Source organism: Nycticebus coucang, chromosome 5, assembly GCF_027406575.1.
Source record: "Nycticebus coucang isolate mNycCou1 chromosome 5, mNycCou1.pri, whole genome shotgun sequence".
NCBI classification, from domain to species: domain Eukaryota; kingdom Metazoa; phylum Chordata; class Mammalia; order Primates; family Lorisidae; genus Nycticebus; species Nycticebus coucang.
Genome location: NC_069784.1, coordinates 4,157,797 through 4,171,358, shown reverse-complemented (window position 1 = coordinate 4,171,358; position 13,562 = coordinate 4,157,797). Strand labels below are relative to the sequence as shown.

The window sequence follows — 13,562 nt, the reverse complement described above, 5'->3', positions numbered from 1 at the left end:
ATTTGGGCAAAACACTTTCCTAGCTACCGGAGAGACAGTGACGAATAGGACGTAAGTTCTGCCTTCAAAGAGCTCAAGGAAGCAGGCCCTCCAACGGCGAGGGGGGCACCGTTCAGATACGTAACCTGCAGCAAATGTTAAACCATCTCGGCCTCTCTCCACTTCTGATTCTCTGATTCTGACCCCCTTTCCCTGCCATCCTGTCCTCCCCATGTTGGTCCCTCATACCCTTCTATCCTTCATTCCTTGGGCAGGCTCATATCGTATCCTTATCCTAGGTCTTGTTTTCCTAATGTTTCACTCCTGCTTTGGGGAGTGAAATACTGCTGTTTGTTAACAGCAATCTGGCAGAAACCTCCAGAACACTGTGCTGTGAAAGAAGCCAGAAGCCAAAGATTGCATGTTGTATAATTCCATTCACATGAAATGTGCAGAAAAGGGGAAATTCATGGGATGGAGAGCAGATCAGTGTCCACCTGGGACTGGGGTAGGAAAGGAGATGAAACGGAGTGCAGGAGGGATTGGGGGATGGGAAGGGTCCCAACTGGATTGTGGTGATAACTGCACTCCTCTCGAAGTTTACTAAAATGTACAGAATTGCACACTTAACATGAGTGTGCCCCTAACAAGGCTGAGGCACTCACGCTCAGTAAAACCATTCCAGACAACTGCTGGCGTGGCTTTTGTTCTTTGCTTCCTTACCAGGAAGGATGCCTGTGAATTTTTACTTAATGAATTTCATCCTATCACTCATAAATCTATCTTGTCATTCCTCTGCTTACAACCCTTCCAAACCTCACTGTTGCCCACAAAATGGGGCCTCGGTGGGATGGATGATCCAGTCAGGATTTCTCTGCTCCTGCCTCCTTCCCCAGACCTTTTCTCGCGTCTGCCCCAAAGACGTATTTCCTCTGCGAGCAACACCATCTCTGTCCACTCTTAAATTCTAATGTGTTGCTTGACACTGGTGAGGCTTCAGTGCCTTTGTAAATGCTTACCAGGACTTCACGGATAGGACTAAGCATTTCTCCGTGGTGCTCCTGGGCGCATCTCTCTCTGCTCCTGTCTAGGACCCTGTGCACCAGGCTGCACGCTACGGGCACAGGACCCTTTCTTTGCCTCCGTTTACAGGAGCTCTTTGTACCTGGTGTCCCCATGTCAACACTAGTGTTTGACACACACTCCACCCTCCATATTGGATTAAATGTTTATATTTGCCCCAAAATTTATCCAAGAAAAGGATAAAGAGTTTAGATTTCATTCTCTCACTTGCCAAATAGAAATGAGAATTTATTATTATTATTTTTATTTTATTTTTAGGTCTCAGGGAGTATGCCAACCCCCTAAACCTCTCTACTCAGAAACTAAATGTTATTGTAAGCCAGCAATTTAAATTTTTAAACAAATTTTTAATAAAATTCAAAAAATTGCTTGGCTTTAGAAAAAAAAAGCAGTTTATATTTCAGATGTTAAATCAATATGTAAAATTTACCTGAATTCGAAGCAAGTGTGTGTATTTGAGGGGGTAGTATTCCATTACATATATAAAATGCATGTATTCCACACATATATTATAAAATATAATCCATATATACACACATATACACACACATTTTATATATAGGCAGGGTTGGACAGAAATATCACCCTTTCATGCTTGGGGGTGATATGATTACATGCATATGATTTTGTAATAAAAGATTGAAATAGATTAATAGCTCTTAAAAAAAAAAAAGCATTATTTGCACACATAATTCCCTAAAATAACAGTATCACACTCAAGCACAAAAGGGTGTTACTTCTGCTGGACCCTGCATGCATGTGTGAGCATTTACAATCTCTTACACTCTCTTTATTTACTCATCACTAGGTGGGCACTTAGGTTGATTTTGTATCTTTGCAATTGTGAATTGTATCGTGATAAGCTTGCTGCTACAGGTATCTTTAAAATGACTTCTTTTCCATTGGGTAGACTAATAGGTTACTGAATTGAATGGTAGATTAGCATTTATTTATTTAGACAGAGTCTCATTTTGTTGCCCTGGGTAGAGTGCTGTGGCATGATTGTAGCTCACAGCAACCTCAAACTCTTGGGCTCAACTGATCCTCCTGCCTCAGCCTCCTGAGTAGCTGGGACTATAGGCGAGCACCACTATGCCTGACTAGTTTCTCTATTTTTAGTAGAGATGGGGTCTCACTCTAGCTTAGGCTGGCCTTGAACTCTGAGCTCAAGCAATCTACCCACTTCAGCCTCCCTGAGTGCTGGGATTACAGGTGTGCACCACTGCGCCCAGCCTTACTTTTGGTTCTTCAAGGACTCCCCAGGCTGTTTTCCATAGAGGTTGTACTAATTTTTACCCAACCCTCCAACAGTGTGTAAGGGTTTATCTTAATAATGGTCATTCTGGCAGGACTAAGATGGTATCTCATTGTGGTTTTAATTTGAATTACACTGATAATCAGTGATGCTAAGCATGTTTTTTTTTTTTTTTCCGTTTTAAAGCACTTCAACTTTGACAACAGTGATCAAGTGTCTTGTTAACTTCTTTTCATTGAGAAAAGCTTCCTTTATCCTACATATACAAGTTTTTAATTGTTACACATTATCAAGACCAGAAAGGCAACATGGCTCCCTGCAGTAAAAGGTCCTGCTAACAAAGTAATTATTTGCCATAAACGTTTACTACAGCTGTGTAAGATTTTTAAGTTTTAATAATGGAAGATGCAGTTTTCCACTTGGAATATCATAGAGGTAAAACAGCAGTGTTTCTTCGGTCTTTAAAGCTATTTTTATGTGGAATGTTTTAAATAATCTCTAAAATAAAGTTTAGAAAGCTAAGTAAATTGGTGGTATTTGGAGGTCATTGCGAATTCATATGAACACATTGTAAAACTACACTAACGTAGGATAACATTTTCTAAAACAGTATCAAAGATTTACTCCTCTGCTTTTAGAATAGCGATGTACCATTGACTAGACATTTCCTAAGAAATAAATGCAGAACATGTGAATATGACAGAAATCGATTTGAATACCTTCCATACAGCTAAAAACAACGCTTTAAATGCACAATTAAGTAGACATGAATTTTACATATAGATCTTCAGTAAAATCAGCATTCACATAATTTTAACTAAAAATCAGCGCCCACTTTCACATGCATATGTGTTTTATACAAAGGACTATGCATTCTAGGACAAAATTTCATATTTTACATATTTCACATAATTAAAATGCATAAAACAGATAAAAATATTCAAAAAAGTACATTTAGCCCCCATACTATAGATTTTGCAAAAAAGTTAGGGTTTATTTCCTTGATAGTAAAATGAAATATAAGCAAAAAAAAGAAATAGGAAAGGCCATTAGGCTGAATGTATTGTGCATATATCTGTTTCATAAAAAGAACCTTTAATTGGATTTGATCAAGCAATAGCCCCAAATCGATCTATTATTCTATATTCTTTGTATTTCACCTTGTTCAAAAAGGGAGTCAGGATGAAGGGAGGAGTGAATACCCCGTATTGCATTAGGCATGACCAGGATGGTAACCTCCGTATGTTGAATTTCAAGCTCCCCAACATTTTCTTTTTTTCTTTTTTTTATTATTAAATCATAGCTGTGTACATTAATGTGATCATGGGGCACCATACACTTGTTTTATAGACCATTTGACACATTTTCATTACACTGGTTAACACAGCCTTCCTGGCATTTTCTTAGTTATTGTGTTAAGACATTTATATTCTACATTTACTAAGTTTCACATGTACCCTTGTAAGATGCACCGCAGGTGTAATCCCATCAATCACTTTCCCTCTGCCTCCCTCCCCCCTCCCTCCCTTCCCTTTCCTCCTTCCCCCTATTCTTAGGTTACAACTGGGTTATAGCTTTCATGTGAAAGCCATAAGTTAGTTTCATAGTAGGGCTGAGTACATTGGATACCTGCCATTCAATCCTATAATTCCTCTACTAGGTATATACCCAGAAGACCAAAAATCACATCATAACAAAGATATTTGTACCAGAATGTTTATCGCAGCCCAATTCATAATTGCTAAGTCATGGAAAAAGCCCAAGTGCCCATCGATCCACGAATGGATTAATAAATAGTGGTATACGTACACCATGGAATATTATACAGCCTTAAAGAAAGATGGAGACTTTACCTCTTTCATGTTTACATGGATGGAGCTGGAACATATTCTTCTTAGTAAAGTATCTCAAGAATGGAAGAAAAAGTATCCCCAATATTTTCATATGAAATATATCCTTCTGCTAAATTGTATGTATAAAATTGTAAAAGTAAATGCACCCGTTATGCCAATTGTTATTTATTTAGCAAAAGCATAATTACAGAGACTCATTTTACATGCAGATTGAAGTGTTATAAACCAGTGAACTGTACAAATAAAGCCAATATGGTTAATTAACAAGTGTGTTTTAGAGCTACAAAGTAACTACTTCACATTAAATTACATAAGATGAAAGGAAACATAAAATCAATCCATCACCAGCATTTCATATTTTGACTTCGGCCATCTGGGAACTTTGCAAAAATAAGTTCACAATGGAACATCATCAGGGAATATGACAAAAAACTGGGGAACTGAATTCAGTCTCTGAAGAATTTAACAAACTAGAGAAATTCTCCTATTTACTGTACTGGGCTGACTTTTAAATGATGGCTTATTTTTGATCTATTTAGAAATACTTATACAAAAATCAAATGCAACGATAGGTGTACATACAAATAGTAAAATCAATTTGATAAAAAGTATAGGTATCAAAGTTTTGCTGAGACTGATAAAATTTCATATTCATTGAAACTTACAGAAGTGAATACGCGTGGGGAAAAAAATCAATCAGAAATGTCATTGTTAAAGTTTAACAAAGACCAAACATTTTGTAGACACTAGGCAGTGAGAAGGCAGCCCCCATCAGCAGGTAGCACACCAAAAATGTTTGGTTTCGTAATAGAGTTTGGGAGAACTACCTCTACAAAGTTTATTCGTGCTGACGCTCCTGATGCTGCCATTTCTCGTGCCCGAAAAGGTGCTGCCTCCACATCCTCTGCTGTAGGTGTCACTGTATAGCCTCAGACGATTGGGCAAGGGGCACACTCTGGATCTTCAGATGCTAAGATGAGAAAAATCAATTTCAATGCCCAAAAGATGGAACTCCTAATGCAGAAGGCGACTAAAATAATTACCAACTGGTTTGCAGTACAGGGAGGTCAAAAGTTTCCTTGTTTTACATTTTTTTAAAGAAGGTAATTTCTGTTTATTATAAACATTGACATTTTAAAATGGAACTTTTATATCACTCTTTTAAAAGTATCCAAGAGCATTTAGACACCTCCGTGATTTGATGCTTCACCCCCCTTCCCCCCATTTATGACTGGCACATAAACTTTGCACATATTTAAGGTATACAATGTGATATTTTGATATACGTGGTGAAGTGGTTGCCACAGTCAATGCAGTAAGCACAACCCTCAGTTCACCTTAGTGTGTACTGTGGGCAGAACCCTCTTGGTAAATCTCTAACACACAACATAGTATCATTAACTGTGGTCACCAGGCTGCACGTTACACGTCCAGAACTTTATCACCCCTTAAAACTGAAGAAAGTTCATTTGTTGTGATGTAATTCCATAGATTTTAAACAAGATTTTTTGTAAAGAGGAACAGTTCTAGGATTAAGAAAAACGTCAAATAAAATAAAAACAGAAAATTAAATCCACAGTGGAATTAAACCACATGATAAAAAATCATGCCTACTGAAAGGAGAAAGCAAAACTCCATGTGGTTATCTCCAGGGGATAAACCATTTTCATGCAGACGACTGGCTGACACTATCACTCCCAAGGTTATTTCTACTCATTTACATCAACTCTCTACAATAACAAGCATTCTTAACACACACTGTGTGAGGCAGCATCGAAATAACCCATTGATATTTTACCATGAGCTTCAATGTCCCCCTCTCTCTGAAAATGACATTATGAATTTCTCCTAGTCTAAGAAATTTTTTTCCTTAGATATGACAGTTTTCATTGTAGGTAAAATAATTCCACTTAATCTCTAGTATTTATGCAAGGCTATCATATGAGAAAACTTCACTGAGCGACAGCAGTGAGAGGTGTCCTTGAAGAGGGCAGAGTGTAGAACGCATTTCATTACATTAAGAGAATTTTGATTTAAAGAATGTTTGGGGTTGTGAACAAATAACCCTTTTTCCCCTTTACTTCCTATTAAATATTTAAATTGCAACTTTTGCCAGGCATCTGTATGTTTTAATAAAAATATGTGTAATTTGTATCTTGAAAAAAATGTAAAACAATCATAGGCCTGAATGCAAAATGATAAATGTATAGATGAGATCAAAATCATTTATAAAAATATTTATCAGCTCTAGAAACACAGCAGTTACTCAAATTAATATGCCATGGCTGTTTGGAATTAAATCAGTTAAGTAACCATCCTTCTTATTTAAAAAATTGGCATTTTTATAATAGTCACTTTTACAGCTTGTGCACCTGAATTCATTATATTTGATATACTGGAGAGTGACAAATGATTGTAAGTCATGACAGATTCTTATTGAACATGATTTTTCAGCAAGAGCCATCCTGAGTCAATTAAGCATGCTATTATTCCATTTTTATTTCTCTCTGCTTTTCTCAGAAAAGCCAGCAATCGCACATTTCAATTAATGACTTATACATATTTTGTTTACAATATTTTATGTACTATATATTATTCAAATGAATTAAATGCTACAGTTTTACTAACACATAATAATTTAAAAATTGAATATGCTTAAATAGCAAAACACAAAGTGACCTATGGTTTCTCAGATAAATGCAATTATGGAAATACATAGTATTAAATGATGATTTGAACACCTTCCCTAGCAGCATTAGAAATTTCTGCTCCATCTAAAAAGACTTTTACGTTTTCAATTAAAAATGAAAATATAATATTTTATTACAGTATTTTTGCATACAACTGAGATTAGTGCACATTAATATTGAAGCATTTTTACAATGGAAGGTAAGCAGTATCGTCCTAAAATCCAGAGGATTATTAATTACAGTAGAAGGACTTAGCAAGTGCTCTAAAAGTTAAACAATTCTATGTATACAACGGGCACACTGGAAATGCACACAGATTACTTGAACAAATATTACCTATCTTCTTATTTATTGGCATGCACACATAAACAGAGTCTTTGTGAAGATAGTTTCATGGATTTTGCTAGAAGTTTGGTTTTATTTATTCATTTTTGGATGTGATATTAAATAGTCATTTAAAGGATGTGTTTATCTACGGATTGAAATGGCAATTTCACATGATTCTCTTAACTCTGTCAGTGTAAATTTATTAAGGTCACATTCATTTTGTTGATATAATAAAAGTAACAGCATGTGCAAAATAGTACAAAGAATATTTTCTATTTTAATTACCTGACTATATTGTATACATTGAACAGGATAGTTTCATAGAGCTCAAATTCAAGCTCAAGTTGTATATAATTGTCCATTTTGTGCAATTTTGAGATAATTCTGAAATATGCGACTTGAAGTAGGTCAAATTTAAAACTTAGTATTTCATCTCAGATTTCTCTGCCTTCCCATTTGACCTTCTCATAGGGCATATAGATTATTCAGGAGTGAAATTATCTAACAGAACAGTAATACAGTAGTCAATATTCTCACCCACTGTTAAACCAGCCAAAATTTAACACCAGCTGAAAGCTTCAGGCATTACAGACAGCATATAATTTGCCTTTGAAGATAGGGAACAAGTACAAATCATTTTCCTTTAACATCAAGGCGATCAATACATACATTTTTATAAGGGCAAGCAATACTTAATTCTTTAAATAAACTGTATAAGTTTTCCCAGAGTATGTGTCATTCACAGTATGAGATTATTCAAAGCCAAAGAATTAAGAATATGCTTTTATTACAAAATGTAGTCATCTGCTGCAGTAGTCTTAGCCAACCAGTAAAAGGCTGAACTAAGCAAACGCAGTCATGTTCAAGCTAAATCAACTTTGAAATGCATTTGTTCTAAAACATATCTTATACAAGTTTGCATATTTTATTGTTAGGATTAAGTATTTCAAAGGAGCTTACTCAGCAAATGGAAGTGTGTTTATCTGTGGGCTCCAAGTCTTCAGAGAGCAAGGGTATGAATGGGGGGCAATGATAGACTCTGGAGAATTTCCGTCACCTACGAGACAACCTGTCACCTCATTATTTTCTCAAAAGCATCTTCTCTGTCAGGAAAAGAAGGAATTCTAGGTAGTGGGATTTGTATGTATAAATTTATCAAAACATTAAAGTGAATAATTTAGTAGGGATAGTGAGATATTTTTTCACGTGGGAGCTAAGTATGGGGGCAGTGTTGAAAGATGAAACAACTTGCCATGTGAACTTCCGAGTTTATTTCTACCTTCTACATGGTGTTGCCAAAGTCTCCACACACACAAAGACACTGCATAACAACAGGTTAGCTTGGGATGGGAGTGGGAGACAAGACTGTGTGTGTGTGTAGAAACAGGAGGCCAGCATGTACAGAATGTTTTGTAAATTTTGTAATGAATATTCTGTAAATGAAGTTATGTTTAGCTGTAATTTTCCATTTCCCCCATACAGGGGTTTGGGGAACACCCTATATGCCTCATTCTTTTCAAATCAGCTTTTAAGAAAGTACCTCTTTATCTGCTGAGGTGATATTCTTACTTGTGCGTGTGATAGCAAGTCCAATCTACCTCTTCTTGGAAGGACCTGGCTGCCTAAGTTTTCATTTACCCTCCAGCATTCTTCTCCCTGCTGGCTCCTTTCTTTGGGGTGGTGTGCACCTCTGCTACCCCTTTTCACCCCTAACATCCACACCTGATAGAGTTACCTAGAATATATTCACATACAGGAATCTGAAACTCAAAGACAGATAATTGGGCTGGAAGTCAAGATTTGGACTTCATTATTTGAAATGATGGGAGCATATCATTTCAAATGATGGCACAAGCTAACATTCATTTCTTGTTCATTGAACTAAAACTTTATTGAGCATCTACTAGGTGTAGGCAATGCACCAAACTAAATATCTCACATCCTCACCAGCCATGCGCTCTTCAGCTCACTACTGTCTGGATTTTGAGCCCTTCCACTTATCACACTTGCTTTGGCAACATGGGGAGAAACCCAGGACTGACTCCCGCATCCGTTGCTCCCTGGCTGACCGTGGTCAAGGTATTAACTTTCTTGAGCCATGCTCTTCCTCATCTGTATACTGGTCATAGTGACCCATTCCTTAGTCTACTTTAATGAAGTTCAAAATGAACTATAACGTGCAGGTCACGCTTTATCCAGTGTCTAGTACACAAAAGCTCAAGGAATTGTTGTTAGGGATTAATGTCCAAAATCCTTGTAATTCCAATCCAGCTGCCAATTCTTGGGGTTTGTGTCTGGGTCTCTTTGCTCTGTCATGATTTATTATTCCCTCATCAAGCTCTTTACTCTAAGTGACTTCCCTGCTCTCCCTCACAATTTACTGTCGTATTCACGGGCATGTTCTCTGCCTGTCACATAAATGTTGTTTTTCCCTTCTAAGTTCATGAGGATCTGCTCCCATCATTTCAAATAACGAAACTCAAATCTTGACTTCCAGCCCAATTATCTGTCTTTGAGCTTCAGATTCCTGTATCTAAATACATTCTAGGTCACTCTAACCAAATCTCCCCAAATTGAAGTCATCATTTTCTCTCTAAACCAGTTCCTTACTTTGGATTTTTTAAAATCTTCGTTGATGATGTCACCATCTACTGAGTCATTCACACTAGAAAGCGGAAGACCTAGACTCGACTCCCTCACCTCATTTCTAGTGTCCAAGTAACATCAAGCCTGTGCAAATTTTATTTCCTAAACATTTCAGTAACGTGCCCTTTTCTCTCCATGTCTATTAATAATGTTCTACAGAGTAACACAGACTTTTTCCTGTATCACACAATGACCTGTTCATCTTTACCCCACATATTTACCAAAGGAAATTCAACCATCTTGCTCCCTGTTATGGGCTCCACGAAATTCACATGTTGACGTCTTAATTCTCAGTACTTCAGAATGTGATATTTGAAGAATAGGTTTCTAAGTAAAATGAGATCATTAAGGGATGCCCTAATCCAGTATGAGATGGGCACATAGGTATGCAGAGGAGAGGCTGTGTAAAGACCTAGGCCATTTACAAAGAAACAGGCCTCATAAGAAACTACCCTGCTATGTGGACCTTGGACTCCTAGCCTTCAGAATTATAAGAAAATAGATTTCCAGGTTACGGCACATTGTTAGGGCCACCAATCTGTGGCACTTTGTTATGCAGCCCTAGAAAATGAATACATCCCCGTGGGTGTATTTCTTCAGTAGTTGCCTGGAGTACGTGGGATACAATCTCAGCATAACAAGTTCCCAATGCGTCATCGCTCTTCCTGTCTGGCGGCTCTCTGCCCTTACACTGTGCAGGAACCATCGTCCCCACTGTTTACAGTTCCCTGCACACACTGTCCCTTCACCTTTGTGCCTCCACTACTGCTGTTCTATTCACTGACTGATTTCTGTCTATTTCTTTAGACTCAGCTTAATCGCTATTTTTCCAGGAAGCCATCCTTACCCTAAACTGATGTTTAAGTAACACACATCACAAATACTCTTAAAATACAGATACAAATAAAAGGAAGGAAGAATTACCATAAACTTTTAGCCTTATATGACCATTATAATTTTATCATACTTTTCCTTCCAACTTTTTGCGGCCTATTTTATGGACACCATGGAGATTGTATCATAGAAGCAATTTTGCATTATGTTTTCGTTGGATTTAATATATTTTTTGAGGACTTTCTCAACATTAAAAAAATAATTTTAATGGCTTCCTAATATATTACACCAAGTTGGGTTACTTTAATAAAGCGAATGATTCTTTTGTAACCAAACATTAAGAAGATGCTGTTGATTGTTCCAGGCTTGATTATGAACTGTATGGGTATGATTCCCACATCTCTAATTCTACACTGGTCTCTGGATTTATATATCTCTTGGATCTCTTTAGCAGGGCATTTCATAAAACTTAATTAGTTCAAAACTAAACTCATTATTTCTATCCAGCACCTGTCCTACCCTTCCATTCCCCCCAAACCTTCTGTGTCTGTTAACAGCACTGTCTTCCACCCAAGCTCCGAGCACTGGGTCTCCCAAGCTAGAAACTTTCGGGTCGTCCTTGAATTATCTTTTCCTTCAGCCCTCCCTGGTTCAAATTCAATCTTTTACTAAAGTATTTGACTCTATCTGCTTAGTATACCCGTGTCTCTCTTCTCCAGTCCACTGCCATTGATTTAAATTGGTTCTCATGATTTCTAGGCCATTAAAATGGTCTCTAAGCCCATCTTTCTGTTTCAGAACTCCTCAATTTCACTTTCTTTAGATTTGCTTCATAATTATAGTTACCTTGAAAAAATTCAAACCTGACTGTGTTACTCCTTAACTTAAATAGTGTATGTTTCAAGCTGTGTTGTTGAATAGCATTACAAGCTCTTATTTTGTATTTTGTCAGGCAAATTCATTAATCCATCCACCCAACCTTCCTTCTCTTTATTCTTCATACTTGCTACAGCTCTAGGCAATGGAGATAGGAGTCTGAATGACATTCTTCCATAAATGGAAGGGAACAAGAAAGGGAAACAAGCAAGTGAATAGACAATTACAGCACAAAGAGGCAAGTTTTTTGCTAAAGAGCACAGAAGGAGGACGGCTGAGCCTGTTTGAATGGGTTGAGAAAAGGCTTTCTGGAAGAGCTTATCTTCACTGAGTCAGAAAGGACAACTAAATAAGTTAATCAAAGAATAAGAAAAGATGTATCAGGCCCAGGAGCGATATATACAAAAGCTCGGAGATAAGTGTATATTTGGGCTAACTGGAACAACTGAATGGGAGGAAGGGAAAACTGTGGTGAGGAGGAGAGAGAGATGAGGGCCAGGTCATGAATGGCCATTTTCTTAAGGAAAGTGGATACTTACTCTTGAAAGTCATAGAAATTATTAAAGATTTTAATATAGAAAGTGACATGAAATTTGCATGCAATTTGGAAAAACAAAATGGAAAGGGGCCAGAGTGGAGGCAGAAAATAGGTGATTTCAATAGCCAAGGTGTAAGATAATGATAACATAAATTAAAGCAATGGAGATTAAGGGAAAGGAAAACAGACTTGAGAGTAATTATCACAGTTATAACTTGATCTTTACTTACGTAATAATTTTATCAGTGGCTGTCGCTTTGCTTAAATATAAGATCTACAAGGACAAAATAGGGTTTATTTTTGAGCATCACCTTATTTCTTATGCCTAACACAATTCCTAACACACAGCACCTAAGGAGAATTTTCTGAGTGAATGTTATACTGGATGAATGAAGCAAGTGCATTGATACAGACATGAACCCTGCACAGCATGCACTGGGCTGAGTCTCAGACAGGAGGATACAGGGGGATACAAGGCAGGCGAGTTGCTTATTCTCAAGGGGAAATTTTGAAAAAGAGAGAGACAAGTAATAAATAAGAGAATTTGTGATAGTAATCAGTGTTACACAGAAATTAAAATAGAGTTTTTGGAAAATGCCTGGGTTGGAAAAGACTCCTTGAGATTGGAGGGTCACTGAAGACCTTTCAAGGCAAGTGACATTTGATTTGAGATCAGGATGATAAAAAAGGAGCAGCCTGTATGGGCAGAGAGTTCTAGACAGAAGGAAGTGAATAAGCGAATTAGACGGATCTGACAGGCTTGTTGACTGATTGAATGTGGGAGTAAGCATAGGCCTAAGATGATTCACAGGATCTAGAAAATGTTATTTCTATTAACTGAGCTTTGTGATACTGGAAAAAGTACAGAGTGTGATGTCAGTGATGAGTTCAATCCCGAAACTGTTGACTTTGAGGCACTTGTGAGGCATTGAAATAAATGGATGATAATTCACCTCTAACATACTCTCCATTACTCAGAACAGAAAGGATATGAACCATGGCTCTGAAAGATTATTGCAATAATATTCTCCAGGTGAAAATTCTTAACTGGCAATATCTTCAGTTGACAACATTTGCTGAAAGTCTTCCAAATATCTGCTGCTGTTCAGGGCACATAGACTTTATGATGATTCAGAATTTTCTGTTAATGTGACATCCAAAGGTGATATAATGATTAATTGTTGCTAGTATTTAGTTAGGACTATTAAGATAAACTATTAATTGTTGCTAGTATTTAATCAGGACTATTTCCAAAGAAATCTGTAAATCTGTACTGTACTTTCACTATCATGAACAGTGTAAATACTCAGTTTTAGTTTCTGATTTTTTTTTTTTTTGGTAAAAAGTTTTGCTTTTGGGGAGCTGCCTATGGCTCAGTGGGTAGGGCACTGGTTCCATATATCAAGGGTGGTGGGTTTCAACTCAGCCCTGGCCAAACTACAACAAAAAATAGGCAGGTATTGTGGGGGGCCCCTGTAGTT

The 13,562-nt window shown here is 37.2% G+C and overlaps 1 protein-coding gene across 14 annotated transcripts in view; it reads right to left on the bottom strand.

Annotated features, from left to right (window-relative positions):
* LRRC7 (leucine rich repeat containing 7) overlaps positions 1-13,562 on the bottom strand; it is a 626,043-nt gene that overhangs the window by 228,272 nt on the left and 384,209 nt on the right. For 2 of the 14 annotated variants that reach the window (XM_053592546.1, XM_053592548.1), the window contains exon 8: positions 4,187-5,140. The exons of 11 other annotated variants lie outside the window; for them this stretch is intronic. In XM_053592546.1, coding sequence (XP_053448521.1) covers positions 5,134-5,140 — 7 coding nt within the window. In that variant the 3' untranslated portion in view covers positions 4,187-5,133. Of the gene's footprint in view, positions 1-4,186; positions 5,141-8,216; positions 8,245-13,562 lie in introns of those variants that run through there. One more of the 14 variants, XM_053592547.1, reaches the window with a different exon arrangement.